The sequence below is a fragment of the Natator depressus genome, chromosome 12 (assembly GCF_965152275.1).
Source record: "Natator depressus isolate rNatDep1 chromosome 12, rNatDep2.hap1, whole genome shotgun sequence".
In the NCBI taxonomy this organism is placed as follows: Eukaryota; Metazoa; Chordata; order Testudines; family Cheloniidae; genus Natator; species Natator depressus.
The window spans coordinates 40,519,934-40,537,359 of NC_134245.1; the positions used below are offsets into that span (position 1 = coordinate 40,519,934).

A 17,426-nucleotide genomic window follows, 5' to 3' on the forward strand; every position below is an offset into this window, starting at 1 on the left:
AGCCAGATGAGTGACAGAGGCTGGCACCACGGATGTGGGAGAGGGATGCCAGGGGAGGGTACCAGAGCAGGTGAGAAGGGAAGTGCCTTAAAGGAAAGGCCAAGAAATCTGGGTTATTAATGCAATGAGGAAGAGCGAGCCAGTCGGGGGAGCTGGAAGGTGTGTGTATGAGCGAGAGAGGTAGAGAGAGATGGTCAAAGCAGTGGGCCAGGAAGGTGAGCCAGACGTGGCCCTGAGGCTGTCAGGCACTTCAGAAGAATAATTCATTAGCTTTGCGTTTCTCTAGTGCTGCTTCAGTGTTGACCTCAAAGCATTTTACAGACCTGAAGTCAAGCCCACAATGCTCCCTCATGCAGTATTGCCGCCCTGCTTTACCGCTGGAGCTGGGATTTTCCCAAGGCTGCCCAGTGAGTCAGTGGCAGAGTGTTGGAGAGAACCCAAATCTCCTAGTTCTGGGTCTTAACCATTAGCCTCTGATTCCTGTCATCTGGCTCCCCTGGAGAGATGGGGGCTGAGTGGGGAGACTGGATGAAGAGAAGCCTAAAGCTTGTCTGACCAAGTGGCCTCTTCTTCTCCAGAAATCTCTATGCCCTCAAGCCTCCAGGAGCCCACTTTGCCAGTTGAAGCCTGGCAGGAACTGGCATGGGGTGAAGAAGGAGCCAAGCCTGTTGTGTCTGTGTGCATGGGCCAGGGCGAACAGGACCAAAGGAGACATGTCCATGCCTGGCAGGGAGCCGAGGAGTGGGATTGCCTGGGTTACTGCTACAAATCCACAGGCTTCTCCTTTGTTGCGAGGCTGCTCTCTATGGGATCTCTGGACATCATGGCAGCAGTGGGGCCGGAGTTCAGAGCTTTATTCCTCCAAAGCACAACCCTACGCTATTTGCACTAAAGGGGAATCTTCATGTGCTGTTAACACATCTGGCCTATGACCCACAGTTGAGCAGTTCTGATAATAATCAGTAGAGGGCAGCACTGCAATACATGAGCCAGCTAACTGCAGCTGCAGGTGTTTTGTCTGAGTGCAGCCCAGTTAGACCCATGAATTTATGGAGCCTTAAATATCCCCAAACAGATGAGCAGTGAGCAGGATGAATTGGGAAGAGCCCAGTCCAGCCTAGCCTGTTGACCTGGATTTGGAAGGTCACAGCCACTCTCCCCCTCTGAACACACTGTCCCGCTGGTGTGGCTGAGGAGCAGGCCCGGTCCTGAAAGGGCTAGAGGGACGGAGGAGCAGTGGAGGGAGATATTGATGGGGAAAGGAGGGAGGGAGAACACAGAAGGGAAAAGGCAAGTCAGAAAAGAAAGAATCCCCCAAAGGGGAACTGGGGAGAGCGCTAGAAAGCGGCACTAGGGATACCCGAGCGCTGGCACAGACTGGAGGAGAGGTGCCGGGGCAGAGACAGCGTGGAGGAAGAGAAAAGGGGGCAGAGGAAGGAGCTGTGGCGGTAGATTGTCCAGTGCTCAGCACCTGGCATGTCCAGCTGCTCTGCTATCCAGCCCTAGCTCCTGATGCCCAGGCTGCAGGTCTCCAGAGCAGCCCCTGGGCTGGCTAGGAATTGACCCTCTGCGGTTTGATGGCGTCTTCTAACTGCAGCCGCAAAGCCTGTGCCCCACCCGCCACAGGGAGAGGCAGGATGCTGCCCTGGGCCCGACCCCTCGCCAGGCTGGAAGGTGAGAGCTCGGAGAGCGGCTCTGCCGGCTGCTGCCGGCTCTGCCAGGGGACTCCGCGCCCGAGGCTGCTGGGCCACGAGGGGCTCTCGGGGCGGGCAGGCCGCCAGGGCGCAGGAGAGGCCGGAGGGGCTGGACTCGGGGGAGGCTGGGCAGGTGCACAGCGAGGCCGGGAGCCCCGGGTACCTCGTTTCCCTCGCAAGGGGCGATGGGGCCTGGCCCTCCCGCAGCTGTGGGGCTGCGCCTATGGGGTCAGGCTGGACCTAGGGGCTGCCCCCCGGCTCGGAGCGGTTTCCACCCGAGGCAGGGTTCCAGCTCTCAGCCCCACTGAGCCCAGCCCTGGGGGACGCTCGGCGGCTGCGGGGCCTCGGCCAGGGCCGCTGGGGGGGGGTCCCGGCCGTGGGGTCCCCGCGCCCGGCCCCTGCGGGCTCGGCTCGGGGCTGGGGCGCGCGGTCCGCCCGGCCAGCGGGGGCAGCAGCGGCCCCTCCGCCGCCGCCTGCGCCTGCGCCTGCGCCCCCCGGCCCGAGCTCGCTACAATGTAGCAGGGGCAGCGGGGCTGCGCTGCGGACCCGGCGGGTCGTGCGGGCCATGAGCAGGTGAGAGCCGGGCCGAGCCGAGCCGAGCCGAGCCCCGCCGGCAGCGGCTTGGGGGGGTCTGGCCCGGCCGGGGGGGAGTTCGCCCCCCAGCGTCCTCCCCCCCCCCCCAGCGCTGCAGCCCCCCAACCGTGGGGGCTTCTGTGGCGGCCGGGGCTGGCCTGGCCCGGCCCTGGAACGGCTCGGGGGCCGTCGCTGCTGTCCCGTGGGGGGCGGGGGTTTTGGGGCCCGCGGGGTCCCACTTGTCACTTTCCTCCGTGGGGAGGGCGAGAGGCGTGCGTGGCTCTGGCCTGGGGCTCAGCCCCCCCTGACCTGGAGGGTTCCTCCTGCCGCCCATCACTTGGGGGGGTTCTGCAGAAGGCCCCAGACACCCGTCTCACGCGCCTGCCCGCCAGACGAGAGGCAGCAGGGAATGTGGGGTGCTGCCCTGTGCCCCCTTCCCAGAGGACAGGCGGTGGGGCCCCAGGTGGGGCGTTCTGGGTCCCGGGGATTCCGCGGTGCCCAGCACCACGGTACTTGGGCACCGGGTTCTGCACTGTTCGTAGGCCACTGCAGAAATCTGCAGCGTAACCCTAGCTCTGGTCGGGTGACACCTGGCGGGTCCCTTTCCCCTCTGGTCTCCCACCTATAAAGTGCCCTTTCTCGTGGCAGGCTGTAGAGCGTTATTGTTCTTGTGCTGTGAAGCCCCATGTAAACACTGTGCGTGTTTATCATCACGCCCTGGCTTTGGGCGCTCGGGGGGCAGGTGCGGGGAGGGGCAGTAACTCGGCAGTGGTTTTATTTGGGGGTGTGGATTGCACCACAGCGCCAGTTTTGTCACAGCGATCCTTTTAAAAATCCCACACAGGAAACTGTCAAAACCCAGCTACGTTCACTGTGAGTAAAGAGCCCAGCCCAGCATTGAAATCCCACTCTGGCTACCAACCAGGCCTTGAGTGACAATTAGCTTTAGGCTCCACTGTTGATGTTTTTCGAGAGCCATCTATTGAAGGGCCTAAAATGCTTTATTTGGGGCCTAAATCTAGCTGGTGCGTTCATTGGAACAGAGCTGCCTATTCACTAGGGTGGGATGGCAGCTTAAAAACACACCTGTTGTAAACCAAGGTCCTTCCCCCACTGCTAATGAAGTTTGGATTTGTGGAAGTGGAAGTGGACAAATAATGTATCCTTGTCCTTAGCAAGGTTCTGCTTCTTCTGTGCTCATCTCTGGCATTGCACAATGAAACTGTCCCCCTTGGGGTGCTGAATTGTTTGGGTGTCAGATGCCAGGGGAATGGTTTAGAAAAATAACTGCTCCCTCTGGAGTTCTGAAAAGAGACGTGTTTCTGTGTGCGTCGTGGGTTTGGGAAAAGTTTGTGTGTGGCTGTCTCTGTTTGTTTACAGCATTAAAATTGGAGGCCAGACTGATCCTGACAGTGTCTCTTTATTAAATGGGATAAGAAATGGTTTCTGGAAATTTAGCAGCTGTTTCAACATAACTTCATGGAAAGCAGTTCTCCTGCATTTAAACTTCCCTTTTGGATGTCAGGCTAATTCATGAGAACTAGGAAGTAAAACTGATCACTCTAGAATTGCTGTCGAATGGTCAGACTGTTCACTTGGTAAAGAGCATTATTAGGATTGTGGCGCCAGCAGTGAGCTCGGCTCAGTACAGACCAGTACGGAAACATCCACAATGACGCTGGATAAACCTCTTGAAAGAAAAAAATCCCTGGCAGGAACATGCATCCTTCTGTTTCTGGACACGAGGACAAACGCAAACCCAAAAATTGTACCGCTCATAACGATGTCAGTTTAGTTAATCAGGACAGCCGCTAGTCTGTTTATACTGTTACAGCTTATTCCCCTTCCCGTATGGGACGAGCTATCCCGGTAAGCACTTTACACTAGTAGAACTGAGCCCACACGAGGGGTTTTACCCGTGTGATTCTATCTGTACCAATCACCCCCTACCAGACTGAGGCAGAGCGGTGTGTAAAGCAGGGGGCTGGGAAGGAGCTGGTACTGAACGAGGCGTGCCGCTCAGAGTCAGCTTGGCCCTTCCCTGCATGCGGCCTTGCCTTTGCTAGCCGTAAAGAGCCTGCGTGTAGCTCGGGTTAGCTGACGTGAGGTCAATTCTGCGGATGAGCCAGTTGGTAATCTTCACATGAGTTAGCCGGTAGACACTGACTGTATGCAAAGGCCAGCGCTGGGCTGGGGGGCACCAAGAGTAGTGATGGAATGTGGGGCTGAGCCCCATTGGTGTGTGTTTGCATTACAGGTGCGCCCTGCGTGCCCCGGGGTGGTGGGTGCCTTTCCCGTGGTGTCTGTGCAGAACCTTTCACAAGGAGCTCTCTGGATTTTTCACACACCTAGGTGGTGGCAGTGGTGAGGAGAGAGATTGCACATTCTGTCTGTGCAGCACTCTGAGATGTTAACAACACTCCTCAGCTGTGTCCGATTGTAATTGTGTTGCTAGGTTAAGACCCTCCCAGAACACCAGAAGCCAGTGCTTGCCCGAGGAGAAGATGCTCAAGGACGCCTCTCTTCAAAAATGTGGAGTTTTTCTGTGTGACTAAGGGCTTGTCTACACACGAAAAGCTCGCTCCAGCAGTGGAGGGGTTCACCTGTCAGCAGGGTCAATCCACCTCCCCGAGAGGCAGGAGCTAGGTCGATGAAAGAATTCTTCTGTCAACCCAGCACTCTCCATGCCGGAGGCTAGCTTGGCTTAGCTTTGTTGTGCAGTGGGGTGGATTTTTTTCCCCCCGAGAGGTCGACCCAGCTACATCAATCTTTGGAGTGTAGCCCTGGCCACCAGAGGAAGGCTGGCCTTGTGGGTAGAGCACTGGACTGGGCCTCAGGTTCAATTCTTGGCCTATTGGACCCTGGCCCAGTCACTTCATGTCTCTGTGCCTCAGTTCCCCGTCTGTAAGAGGGGGTGAACACATCTGTCTGCTCCTCAGGGCAGGGGCCCTTGCTAGGGGTATCTAGGTAGGTGTCTAGCACAGCGTGGCCCTGAGCTCTGCTGGGACCTCGAAGCGCTGTCAGAACACGTTTGTGGAGTGCCATTGGTGGTAATAACTCCAGGTGGCCAGAGCTGGGGAGCGTGCTGTAATGATGGGGTGCCACGTGCCGGGCTCTCAGGTGTCTGGCTGACTTGGCTGGAAGCTGGTCTGGCGACATAGGCTGGTGGAGAGACCGGTTTTTCTACCTCCTCTGCGGTGGAGCAGAAACCCCGAGGAGCGTGTGAGCGGGGTGATACTGCTCGGAAGTGGCTGGGAAAAATGATCCGTCAACTTCAGTTTTAAGTGGAAGCTGCCTGGGCTGGGCTGTGGGAGGGAAGGATCAGGCATTGCCAGCTCTAGCCTGTTCCCCTGCTCTGGTGCCACAGGCAGAGACGGGTGAGCACCTGGGGCAGGTGACGTGCCCCGGCGCGGGCTCTGGTGCGCGCTGCTCCCTTCACCTCTGCGTGGTCCGGCAGGTTGGCCTGCTATGGAATGTGATGAGAAGCTGGTCCGGTTCCGACAGGCCCACCTCAACCCCTTCAACAAGCAGCCGGGGCAAGGCCAGCATGACCAGGAGGCTGGGGACGACCTTTCTTGTCGAGGTTAGTGTGGGGTTCTCTCTGCCAGGCTGAGGCGGGGAGGGGTGTGCATGTCTGCCCGCTGCTGGGGAGCATGCAGTGACCAGGGGCTGGCACTGGCCCAGGGAGCTCTGAGAGCCACAACCAAAGGGGTGGGGGCCCCCTCTGACCCCAGTCCTCCCCCACCAGGTCCCTGCAAGCCAATCTCCTGCCCAGTCCCTGGGCTGCCAGAGACCTAAGTGCCATTATCTGGAAGGCTTTCCCCACAGCCTGGAGGAGCGGGGAGAGGACACTAGATTCTCCCAGCATAAGGGGGTTGTGGGCCAGGTGGACTCTCCACACCAGACAGACTCCCAGAAAGGCAGCCAGGGCTCCTGGTTCTAACCCGGCTCGTCCACTCACTGGCTGCTTGGCCAGGTGACTTGTGAATGGAAGCTGTGAGGTTCTGAGCATTGGCAGATCTCGCACATGCCGCAGCTGGTCGTTCTCTTTGGGGCAGGGGTGTAGGGAGGCTGCAAAGTGAGACGGGAGAGCACTTTCCCAGCATTCTGGGGGCTGAGTGTGGGAGCGGAGCCTCCCAGGGTGGGGGCTGTGTGGGGGAGAGGTGAGCGGGTGTCTCTGAACCCGCCCGTGCCCCGCTCTCGAGGGTTCAGTTGGGAAGGTCTGTGCAGGGGCAGCCCTCGAGTGACACACCTCCTGTGTCCCCAGGATTTGGGGTGTGCTCCTGGGAGGGGCCGCTAAATGCTGCTGCTCCTTGAACCTGATGCCCAGAGCCGCCCCCATGCCCAGTTCCCCTTGCCATTCAGTGCTGTGGGGATTCCTGGGCACTGGTGCCCATGTTCTTCAGGGGGCGAGCCTGGCGCTTGCCTTGCAGCTGGGCTGGGACCATCTCATGGTGGTGGTCAGGGCTGTCTCCCTGCTCTCCCCAGGCAGATGTCTCCCTTCCCTCTCCATATGTCTCTGCTTGTTGCAGACTCGCTGCTGGGGCTGTCCCACGGGGACCCCAGGTTCCAGTGCTCAGAGCGCATGATGGACCTGGGGCTGGCGGAGGACCACTTCTCCCGCCCTGTGGTGAGTGACTGCGGCGGGAGGGGGGTGGCATGGGAGTGGGGGGCGCAGGAGTCTCCCGGGGGCGGCTGGGTGAAGCTTGGGGCTGGCAGGTGTGTGATGAGGCGTTGATTGGCCCAGCAGGGGCAGCCTGGGAAGTCTCTGTGCCCGGGGTGGGGAAGGGCACCATGCCTGGGCCCAGCAGGGGCAGCGCTGCTCACCGGCATTGCCCGTCTCTTGCCTGCAGGGCTTGTTCCTAGCCTCAGACATCCAGCAGCTGCGGCAGGCGATCGAGGAGTGCAAGCAGGTGATCCTGGAGCTCCCTGAGCACTCGGAGAGGCAGAAAGACGCTGTGGTCAGGCTCATCCACCTGCGCCTGAAACTCCAGGAGCTGAAGGTGTGGCCCGGGGGCTGGGGACGGGGTGGGGGCTGCAGCCAGCTAGTGGCTTTGCTGGCTGAGGCCTCGGCTGTGTGGGCTCAGAGCAGCCCACCCAGGTAGCAAAGGGCAGGATCCCCTGCTCTGTCCCAGGCACCTTGGCCTCCCTGCTGACTTGCCAACCAGGGCCCAGGCAGGGCTGAGCAGGATTCTGAGAGCAAGGCCCTATGTTGGCAGCGGGGCCTGCAGGACGCGATGGCCTGGCTCTCGGTGCAAAGGAGGCGAATGTCTCCCAGGCTCAGCCCTGCTCTGGCCGTCTGTCTGTCTGCGCTGCAGGACCCCAGCGAAGATGAGCCCAACATCCGGGTGCTCCTGGAACATCGCTTCTACAAGGAGAAGAGTAAGAGCGTCAAGCAGACGTGTGACAAGTGCAACGCCATCATCTGGGGCCTGATTCAGACCTGGTACACCTGCACAGGTGAGCAGCCAGCCCTGCCAGGGCAGCACCTCCCTGCTCTCCAGCCCTGGGGCAGGATGAAGGCTCGTTCTCCTTCCCGGCAGGGCTGATCCCCTGGAGCTCAGCCAAAGCTTGCCGCTCACGCTGGGCTGAAGGGCAGGCGGGAGGCAGCAGAACCCCTGGAATGGGGTGGGCTGGGTGGGTGGCTCTCCGGTCACCTGGGCTCTGCCGCAGACAGGAGTGCAGACCCCTGATGGCATAAATGCCCCAGTTGCTTCTCTGCTGCCACCCCCTCTGCTCTGAGCCGTTCCCCGCCTGTCTCCTGCAGGGCTGGGCCAGTTCCGAGTGTTGTGTGAGTGTTGGCAAGGGGCCTGGGTGCTCCCCAGCCGGGTCAGGCTGAAGCAGCAGGGAGGCTGAGCCAGGCGGGTGACTCCTGGGTCTCTGTGCCGTGTCCTCCCCAGGGTGTTACTATCGCTGTCACAGCAAGTGCCTGAACCTTATCACCAAGCCCTGCGTGAGGTCCAAGGTCAGCCACCAGGCTGAGTACGAGCTGAGCATCTGCCCCGAGACAGGCCTGGACAGCCAGGATTACCGCTGTGCAGAGTGCCGGGCGCCCATCTCCCTCCGTAAGTGCCACCCGCACGGGAGGGGATGCTGGGGCTGAGAAGTGCCTGGGAATAGCCGTTAACCCTCACAGTTACCAGCCTGCATGCACCAGAACCCACGTCCCAGGGGCCCTCCTGCTCATCCTGAAGGAGAGCTCTGTTAGCGGGAGTGGGGCGATCCCTGTGGCCTGAGCACACACAGCCAGCACGTCAGTGTGGTCGCCCTGGCTGGTGTGTGGGCAGGCTGGAGCACAGAGCAGTGCAGGACCTGCCACGCCACAGAGGGAGCGGCGCTCGGTTGGGATTAGATCTCGGGAGTTCCTGGCTCCCAGGCCTGTGCTCAGCCCGCTCTCGGCATCCCTGGCGCTCTGGGGTGGGCGTTCTGCAGGGGCATGGCTGGAACCGGTCAGGAGGTTGCTCTGGGTATATGGAGTGAAGGGGGCAGTGGGAGGAGATGACAGCAGAGATACGGGGAGGAGGCATCAATGGGGGCAGAGGCCTTGGCATCGGGACACGTGGTGTCTGGTCCTGGCTCTGCCCTGACTCACCGTACGCTCATGGGTGAGTCAATTCCCCTCTCCGAGCCTCAGTTTCCCAAGTGCAGAACAGGGCCGGTGACACTCACCCAGCCTCCCCGAGCGCAGGGCTTGGCGCATGCTTGAGGTGTTGGGAGGAGCCTCAGGGCTCAGCGGAGCAGCAGGGAAGCCACCCGCAGGCCCTGCCCTGGCGGGTGAGAGCAGAGACCCTGCTGGGTCTGGGAAGGCTTGGGGCGGGGGACCTGGCAGGGCTGGGGCCCTGGGGCTGTTCCTGGCATGCTGGGGCTGATGACCCGTGTCCCATGCAGGGGGCGTGCCCAGCGAGGCCAGGCAGTGTGATTACACTGGCCTGTACTACTGCGGTAACTGCCACTGGAATGATCTGGCCATCATCCCGGCCCGTGTCATCCACAACTGGGACTTCGAACCCCGCAAGGTGAGCGGGGCGGCCCCATGGGTGGGGGGCGTGGGATGGGAGGTGACGCTAGGGGACACTGAGGCTCAGCTACCCTGAGCCGAGCCAGGGCATAGGCTGGGGGTTGGGACACGGAGCCTTTCACCTTTGGGCAGCGGCGTCCACTCCAGCCCCGGCTGCTGGAGACCGAACCTAGTTCCTGTCTGCACCTGGTGGCCTGTGATGTGAGCCCAGGGGCTCATTTAAAGACAGGAACAGCCCCAGGAGATGGTTCCCTGGTGACCGGCGAGAGATGGAGTCCGTGTACAGCACAGGAGTCGGGCTGGCTTTCTCCGATGTGTCTGCATAGCAGGGCCCTTCCTCTCCCAGGCCCTCAGACACGTCCTTTACTTACCAGAACAGCTGGTCAGCATGGAGGGGCCGCGCCCAGCAGCTCCCCTAACCGCCTCTGTGCTAATCACATGGGCCTGCAGGGCCATCTCCCCGAACCATGTGCTGCCATTTACACCTGTCTCAGTGGGGCGATGGACGATTAGTAAGCTGGGGGACCCTGGCACAGGGCGATGCTGCCTCCTGCCCCTGGTTCATAACAGGGCTCTGCATTCTCCGGGCCCAGGTCTCCCGCTGCAGCATGCGTTACCTTGCCCTGATGGTGTCGCGGCCGGTGCTCAAGCTGCGGGAAATCAACCCCCTTCTCTTTAACTATGTGGAGGAGCTGGTGGAGATCCGGGTAAGTGCCTGTGTCCACTTGGCTGGGCTCTGCTTGGGGCTCGTGCCCCTGGTTCTAAGGGCTGGGGTCCCATCACGAGACCTGACTTGTGAGCGTGTTCTTCCCCCAGTGTGGGGGAGTTTGATGGGGCTTCCAGCTCTGGGCTGGGCCGGGAGCAGCTCCCAGGCGTGCCCCCTTCGCTATGTATTTGTACAGAATTGTACATGCTCACCCGATTTCTCACCCCTAGACACTGGGGCCAGGGGGCAGATTATCCCACACCTGCTACTGCAGGGCCCTTACGCTTTCCTGGGAGGTGTCCGGTCGCTGTCAGGCAGGGTGCTGGGCTAGCTGGGCGGGCCCTATTTCCTGAGACCCGCCTGCCCCCTCTCCCTGCAGAAACTGCGCCAGGATATCCTGCTCATGAAGCCCTACTTCATCACCTGCAGAGAGGCCATGGAGGCTCGTCTGCTGCTCCAGGTGCGGGGGTGTCTGCATGGGGAGGAGCTGCTGTGCAGGGACCGTGTGTGTGAGCGAGTTTGCTGGGATGGGGAGGGAGCTGAACCGCTGGGAGCATGAAGCTGTTTGTGCCACTCCCCGGCAGGGTACAAACCTTCCACCTGTGCCCAGCTGGTGTCCGGTGACGGGCCAAGCCTGAGCAGCTCCAGCCAAGAAAGTGACACTGGAGGGGCAGCTGGGGGGCATGGCACTGCCCACTTGCTGGGGGTGAGAGATCCGTTAGCCTGTCCCTGTCTGGGATCAGCTCCGCCTTGTGCTCTCCTGAGGGTAGAGGCGCTGTGGGGTCAGCGTCACATGGGCCAAGCCCAGAATCCATGGACAGGATTCTCCCAGCCCCAAACCTCTGGCTACTGCGGAGATGGGCAGCTGCTGAGACACGCCTTGCTGTCGTGCTCCCCTGTGGGGATCTGCGACGCCCCCGAGGCTGTGCACAGCAGCGGGTTAAGTGGACTCTCTACAGGACAGGAGCCACGTGCCGGGGGAGGACGAGGGAGGTGTTCAGGCCATGCTGGTGGCTGTGGCGAGCCCAGCTGAGGAGGAGGGGACTGGGTCCAATGGCCGTCGCTAGCCCAGGCGATGGTCTGGGTGGCCTGTATCCCAATCGCCCTGTGTCCTCTGTGGAACTTCAGCTCCTGCACCTGCCTGCCCCAAGCCCTGGGAAACTCGTTGGGTTGATGGGGACGAGCCCTGGGCCAGAGAGGAAGGGCACGTTGAACCCGAGTACGTGATGTTGGACCAGCCACAGAGGAAACCAGAGAGCTCTTGGCCAGGGCTTAGCTAGACTCTGCTCCCGGTCTGAGCCCTGGCTGGGGAAGGCCCCTTGGCGAGTGGGGGCAGGGAAGGCTGGGTGGGGGCAGACAGGCGGTCTGGGAGTGTTGTCATCTGATGATTCTTCCCCTGCAGCTGCAGGACCGGCAGCACTTTGTGGAGAACGACGAGATGTACTCGCTGCAGGACCTGGTCGACATCCAGGCTGGGCGCCTCAGCTGCTCCTTAGCGGAGATCCACACCCTCTTCGCCAAGCACATCAAGCTGGACTGCGAGGTGGGGCTGGGGGCTGACCTGTCCCCTGGGGATCAGCACTGAGGGGCAGATGCTGTCTGAGGGGCCGGAAACTCCCGCTCCAGCCTGTCCTCCCTAGATGTTTGCAAAGACTCTAATTTCTGCATCTTCATAGCTAGACAAATGCTTCAGTGTTTAAACCCCTCCCATAACAGACAAGGGAGGTGGGGGGGGGGGCGCACAGGCCCCGCCCTCCCCCAGTAGCAACCCTAGGATGACAAAGCTGGTAGCGAGCAGGCGTGTAGTGGGAGGATTCCTCTTTTTTGAGTCGGGGCTGGCTGTGGGGAGGCTCAGGGTGGGACGTGAAGGCGCCGTTGCCACTGTCCTGCTGTATTTGTTGAGCCCCTCCCAGGTCACGGAGGTGGGAATGGGGCAGACAGGACTGGGGGAGCAGGGCCTGGAAGCACTTGGACCCCAGGACTCTGACACCCCAGTGTGCAATCTGCTGGAGCCAGCAGCTCCATGGTGTGTGTGGGAGTTGGGGGGGCTGGATCACAGCCCTGGGGCCGAGGGGGGAAGGGCCCATGCGCAGCACCAGACTCAGTGATCTTCACTCTTGTCTCCAGCGGTGCCAGGCAAAGGGCTTTGTGTGTGAGCTCTGCAAAGAAGGGGACGTGCTCTTCCCGTTCGACAGCCACACATCGGTGTGCAGGGACTGCTCTGCTGTCTTCCACAGGTGGGTGGGGAGGAGCCTGGGGCTGCCCTGTGGCGTCCTGTGCCAGCCCCGGCTGGGAGCATGGGGCCCAGTCAGGGAGAGCAGGGAGATCTCTGTGCTGGGGGAGCCCCAAGATATGCAGGGCTGCGAAATGAGCCAGGTGCAGAGGCAGACCCCACGGTGCCCTCAGGTGGCACTGCAAGGAACCAGCCCTGGGCAGCCCCTGCCCCTGGCATGTCCTGGCCCTGGCCCCTGGGGAGGTGAGGCTGCTGGACAGTGCCTGGGGTGCTGCGTGTGTACTCAGCGCAGCGGTGACCGTGGCTGGCCAGTCTGTTCGCGTGCAGTGGGGTGGAGCAGGCCCAGAGCGTGGGACCTGGGACCTCTCCAGTGCTGGGCTGGGAGAGGATGGGGCTGGGCTCCGCCGGGCTGGGCTGGCTGGAGGAGCTGGCTTGCTCCCTGGCATGCTGCCCCCTCCTACCTGCTGGCTCAGGTGCTGCTGCAGCCACGCCCCTGGTGCTGGGCACTAGCCTGGACACGGCACCCACGTCTCCCTGGTGAGGAGGCTCTCTGCAAGGGCACCGCGGGTGGCTCCCCGAGCTGGGGGGGCACTGGCTGTGAATTCTGGGGGCCATGCAGCTCTTTGCCAGCAGAAGGGCCCGGCGAGGCTGCAGGGCTCGCCTGAGCCCCAGCCCCACGCTCCTGACGGCAGGGCTGATGGGGGTAACCTTCCTCCTCCTCGCTTCCAGGGATTGCTACTATGACAATTCGACCACGTGCCCCAGGTGTGCCCGGCTCAGCCTGAGGAAGCAGTCGCTCTTCCGAGGTCCCAGTGCAGAGGAGCAGGCCTAGGGTCCCCCAGCGCCCCCCAGACCTTGGCACCAAAGAACATTGGCGAGAACTGGGCGTTCGAGGGGCGCAGCTGCAGTGCTGGGGCTCCCTGTAGCTGCGAGATCTGAACTAGCTGCCACCGGGGGTGGACCCGGGCAGGGAACAAGGTGTTGCACAGGTCCGAGCGGGCGCTTTGCCCTGGGACTCCGGGACCAGCCCAGCACGCTGCCTGTTGCTGGGAATTGGTGCTGGGAGGCAGCTCCGCAGGTTCTGAATCCAGCTCTGACAACTCGCTGGGGCTGGGGCTGTGTGCAATGGGGTGGCAGGCGCCGCTGGGGGCCTCTCGCTGTCCCACAGCAAGCGCTGGGGTCTGCAGCGCTGCCAGCCGCCCTGCCTCTAGCTGCTCTGTCTACAGCTGTGCAATGAAGCAGGGCACATGCCCTGGCATGCGGCAGCTGTTACCAGGGGTGACCGTGCACAAATCCCTGGTGAAAGGAGGGGCCTGGTGTCCCTGAGACACTAACAAAGGGGGACTTGTGCACCCTCCCTGAAAGAGATCAGCCTGGAGCAGGGGCTTTCCAGGGCGCCGCTACTTGCTGGTGATTTGCCCCGGCCTGTGCTGAGTGTTGCATTCCCTGCTGCAGATGCTTGCTGGCCTGGGCCGAGGGCGGAGAGGAGGGAGGTGGCTGTGGTAGGGAAGAGCCGCTGTGTGCAGCAGCCAGTTCTCCTCCCACGCTGATCACGGCTCTAACCCCTCCTTTGGAGAAGCCCATGTCTAACACTGCCTCTGCGCCCCAGCAAGCCGCCTGGCATGGTTCGGCGTGCCAGCCTCCACTGGCGCCACAGCGCTCCCTCTGCCAGCTGCTCGGAGCTCTCGGGGTGGTGCATTCACGTCTAAAGGGCCACGTTGGTTTAGCTTCAGGCGTGGGCCCAGGGAGCCTCCCCTCCAGGTGTCTGGCCGTGGCCCAGCTGGCGAGGGGCCTGTGTGCAAGGATGTGAGACTCAGGCTGGTCCCTTGGGGACGAGTGTCCACATCATGGCCCTGTCCTCACCGGCGTTACTCAGCCCCGGCTGGGCCATCAAGCTGGCATGTCTCTCTCCTGTCCACAGGCTCTGCAGGGCCGAAGTGAGGCACAGAGGCTGGGAGGAACCGGTGCGTGCTGGTAGAATGGTTCGCGCTCGGTTCTCAGCCTTGCTAGGCTGATCTCGCTGGCTCCCCTGGAGCCTATACCCTCTGCTGAGAGAGGACGCGAATGCTATGGCCTGCAGGCTGGAGCTTGTTGCTTCTTGCTCAAAGCCTGCCAGCATCTGGCGCTGGCTCCCTCCAGCTCCCCACAAATGCGGGTGGCACCTCTCAGAGAGAGAGAGACTTGCAGAAATGAGTGTGGAGCTGATATAGAGCTACTCATTACCTGGCCTTTCCATGGACCCTCCTGTGCTGTTCAGAGGCCAAGGCCTCAGGTTGGAGTCTAGCTGCTTTAGTCTTGTATTTATTTCTGTGCCCAGCCCGGCAGCGCCCAGAGCAGGATCAGCATCTTTCCTCAGCGCTGGGAGCATAGGGCTTGCACTCTGCGTGGTACTGGAGACACCCTGCTGGCTCCATACCGCTGACTGCTGCAGGAGTGAAGAGTGGCACCGGCCTCCCCCACCACCTTGCTTGAGCCGCAGGGCCAATGGCAGACAGAGGGATCCAAACCTGGCCCTTACCCGCAGCTGTAACTGAACCGGCTGCCAGCCCCCATCTCCTGCAGTGCGGCTGCCGCTCTCCCTTGCCAGGGCCAGGAAAGGCAGGAGATGTTCAGAGTCATCCCTTTAAATAAAAAAAGTACATGGGATGGGCACCTTGAGCATTGAAGTCTAAGCCAGCCCCTTCCCCCAGGGCCCCTTTTGAGTGGTACGTCCTGGAATTAAACAATGCACGGAGGGGGGGCTGCTGCTGCTTTACGCAGGGTGTTTGGGTGAAAGAGAGCACCAGGGCCTCCCCCCCTCCCTCCCTCCTGCCTCTTGCCTCATCTGTCTTGTTGCTGCTGTTACTGGGATAGATTGGGGGGGGCTAGGAGCTGGCTGGGGTCTGTCTCCCCAAGCCGCAGTCACACCTCCCCACTGCAGGGCAGCCGTTGGGGTTTCAGTAGTGGGTGTTTTCAACAAGCAGAACCAAGGACTCGCGGCTGCTGGACCCGGCAAGGGGGGTCGCAGGCTTTGGGCAGTGACAGTCCGACGGAGCTCCTGAGTGACAGCTCAGGGATGAGCACTGATCCCTTTAGTCTTCCTTTTTCTACAACAGGGGGAGCAGGGCTGCAGGCTCTGGGCAGGGCCGAGCCCCTCCATCCCTGGGGGAAGTGGGAACTAGCGGGCAGGGCCGAGCCCCTCCGTCCCTGGGGGAAGTGGGAACTAGCAGGCTTTGTTCTAATTCGTCAGTTCTGCTCCCGCCACCCCAGCTGGTGCTGTGCTCAGCTGGTCTGCGTGGGGCTCTCGCACCCCTGGGGGAGGGGCTGTGTATGAAACGCCCTGGATAGCAAGTGAAACACACATTACCTCTTTGTAACCCGCTTGCCTGATTTCCCAGAGGACACTTTTCACCTGCTGGGCCATTTCCACTCCCTTTGGATAAGGGACTTTCTTCTAGTCCCAGTGCTAAGGGCAGCTGAAGCTAGCAGAGGCCCTGAACTCTTGCCTAGAGCTGGAGTCTGATCAAAGGGGATTGGAATGGAAACACCACCTCTGCTGAACGGGGTGTGAGCAGTCAGACCCCTCTGGGAACCGAGATGGGCCAAAGGTAGCACCCCTTCCCCCCTTAGCCAATGTAGTGCGTAGAGGGCCATTATTGCCAGTTTCCATAGTGCCTCTGACCTCTTCCTCTGCTTGGATCATAGTGTTTGCTATTAGCTATTAGCAAACACTGGGTTTATTACTAGGCTTCTGTTAACCCCCACACTCTGTTTTCACTTGCTCATTTCATTTCTTTCCCAATAGTTCTCCTCAGATGAAACTTTTCCTACTCCCTGACCGCATCCCGCCCCTAGGGCTGTTACACATTGAAACCCTCCCACTTCACACTAGCATGGACTCAGCCTCTGGGTGCGATGCTGCTGGTTCCCCTTTGCAGTGCGGATGTTGGATACTCGGGGTCTGGTGTAGTTGTCATGGCCCAAGCCCTTAAACTCTAACTCCCTTTTCAGGTGTTTTTAACTTTCACCTGCTAGGCTGAAATGTCCCTGTCCTGGGCTCTGACCAGAGGCGAGCGCTTGGAGAAAGGGTCTGCGACAGCAGTTCTACCTCTCCGGAGAAAGCTGGCCCTTGTCTCTTCGTTAAAATAAACCACTACATGTCTGGGACCCTCTGAAAAGTGAGCTGCTGCCTCAGCCTTCTCTTACTGGGTTTCTGTTTAATGGCGATTCTGCCAGGGAGGGTGTGCACGGCTTGAACACTAGTGTGAGCACTTTAATTCCTGTACAGTCCTGTACGTTGGTTCTATTTGAGTAGAAATAACAAACCTTGCTACAGAATCCTTGTTTACCCTGTAAGTCCCTGACTTACAGGTGGATCTTTTTCTTGGTTTCTAGAAACACTTTGCCTGTGTGGGTGAGAAAGTGAGATGGCAGGCTCCAGGCAGGCAGGGGGGAGGATGGTTGTGAAGCTGGGGTGAGGTGGTTGGTTTTTTTTAAATTTAGTTCCTAATCTTGCAATGACAAAGTCTGAAGAAGAAAGTGTTCTCCTGGCCCCCTCCCCCAGTTCAGAGGGCAGGACTAGCAGTGCGAACCTGTTTTCTACTCCTGCCTAGTCACCAGAGCCTAGGTTTAAATGAGCGAGGCATGGAAGAGCACTTGCTGAACCTGCTGTTCCACACGCTTGCAGAAGCCTGACAAGCAGCATATGCCACAGGTGTGGCCACATGTGCTAGCCGGTGGCAGGATGGGCAGTCCAGGGGGAAGGGTGCAATTCCCACCTGTTCTTCCATGGTATCTTGTATAAACTTCTGGTAGTCGGGTTATTAGACCCAGCGCTGTTGCACCTGTGACAAGAGACAGTCTCGGTCCCTAGGCCAGCTGCTCCATGGTCTTTATTAAATGCACCTTGGAAAGAGTGAATGCAGCAGCTACTGTGTTGCACCTGAGCCCCAGACAAATCTGTGTTCATGCATTGTTACCAGACCCTAGGAGTCTGTAACTTCGTGGGTGCTTCAGCTAGCATAAACCACCAATGTGAAAGATACCACAGACAGAACAGATGGCATGATCCTGCCTGTATCTGGAAGGGTAAAGATAGGGGAAGAGGCTATGTCTGCATGGCAGCTGGGAGCGTACCTCCTAGGCCGGGTAGACAGTTCTGCTTGAGTTACCAGGCTAAAAAGAGCAGTGTGAATGTTGTGGCATGAGCTAGCCACATGAGTA

The 17,426-nt window shown here is 60.4% G+C and overlaps 1 protein-coding gene across 2 annotated transcripts; it reads left to right on the plus strand.

Annotated features, from left to right (window-relative positions):
* Positions 1-1,534: 1,534 nt before the first annotated feature.
* Positions 1,535-17,289, plus strand: DEF8 (differentially expressed in FDCP 8 homolog). Of its 2 annotated transcripts, none has more exons than XM_074968961.1 (12): positions 1,535-1,674; positions 5,725-5,850; positions 6,800-6,897; positions 7,121-7,270; positions 7,586-7,727; positions 8,168-8,332; positions 9,156-9,283; positions 9,879-9,992; positions 10,371-10,451; positions 11,394-11,534; positions 12,119-12,228; positions 12,954-17,289. In XM_074968961.1, exons 1-12 carry the CDS (start codon positions 1,578-1,580, stop codon positions 13,054-13,056), a joined length of 1,455 nt encoding a protein of 484 aa, XP_074825062.1. In that variant the 5' UTR covers positions 1,535-1,577; the 3' UTR covers positions 13,057-17,289. The 2 variants fall into 2 exon arrangements, with proteins under 2 accessions (XP_074825062.1, XP_074825063.1); XM_074968962.1 differs by lacking the exon at positions 1,535-1,674 and adding an exon at positions 2,160-2,267.
* The last annotated feature ends 137 nt before the right edge of the window (positions 17,290-17,426 follow it).

Excerpts from the sequence above, each read along its gene's own strand:
- DEF8 (XM_074968961.1), top strand. The coding sequence starts at position 1,578 with ATGGCGTCTTCTAACTGCAGCCGCAAAGCCTGTGCCCCACCCGCCACA. Across the intron at positions 7,728-8,167 it reads GACCTGGTACACCTGCACAG|GGTGTTACTATCGCTGTCAC; the intron begins GTGAGCAGCCAG and ends TGTCCTCCCCAG. Across the intron at positions 12,229-12,953 it reads TGCTCTGCTGTCTTCCACAG|GGATTGCTACTATGACAATT; the intron begins GTGGGTGGGGAG and ends CCTCGCTTCCAG.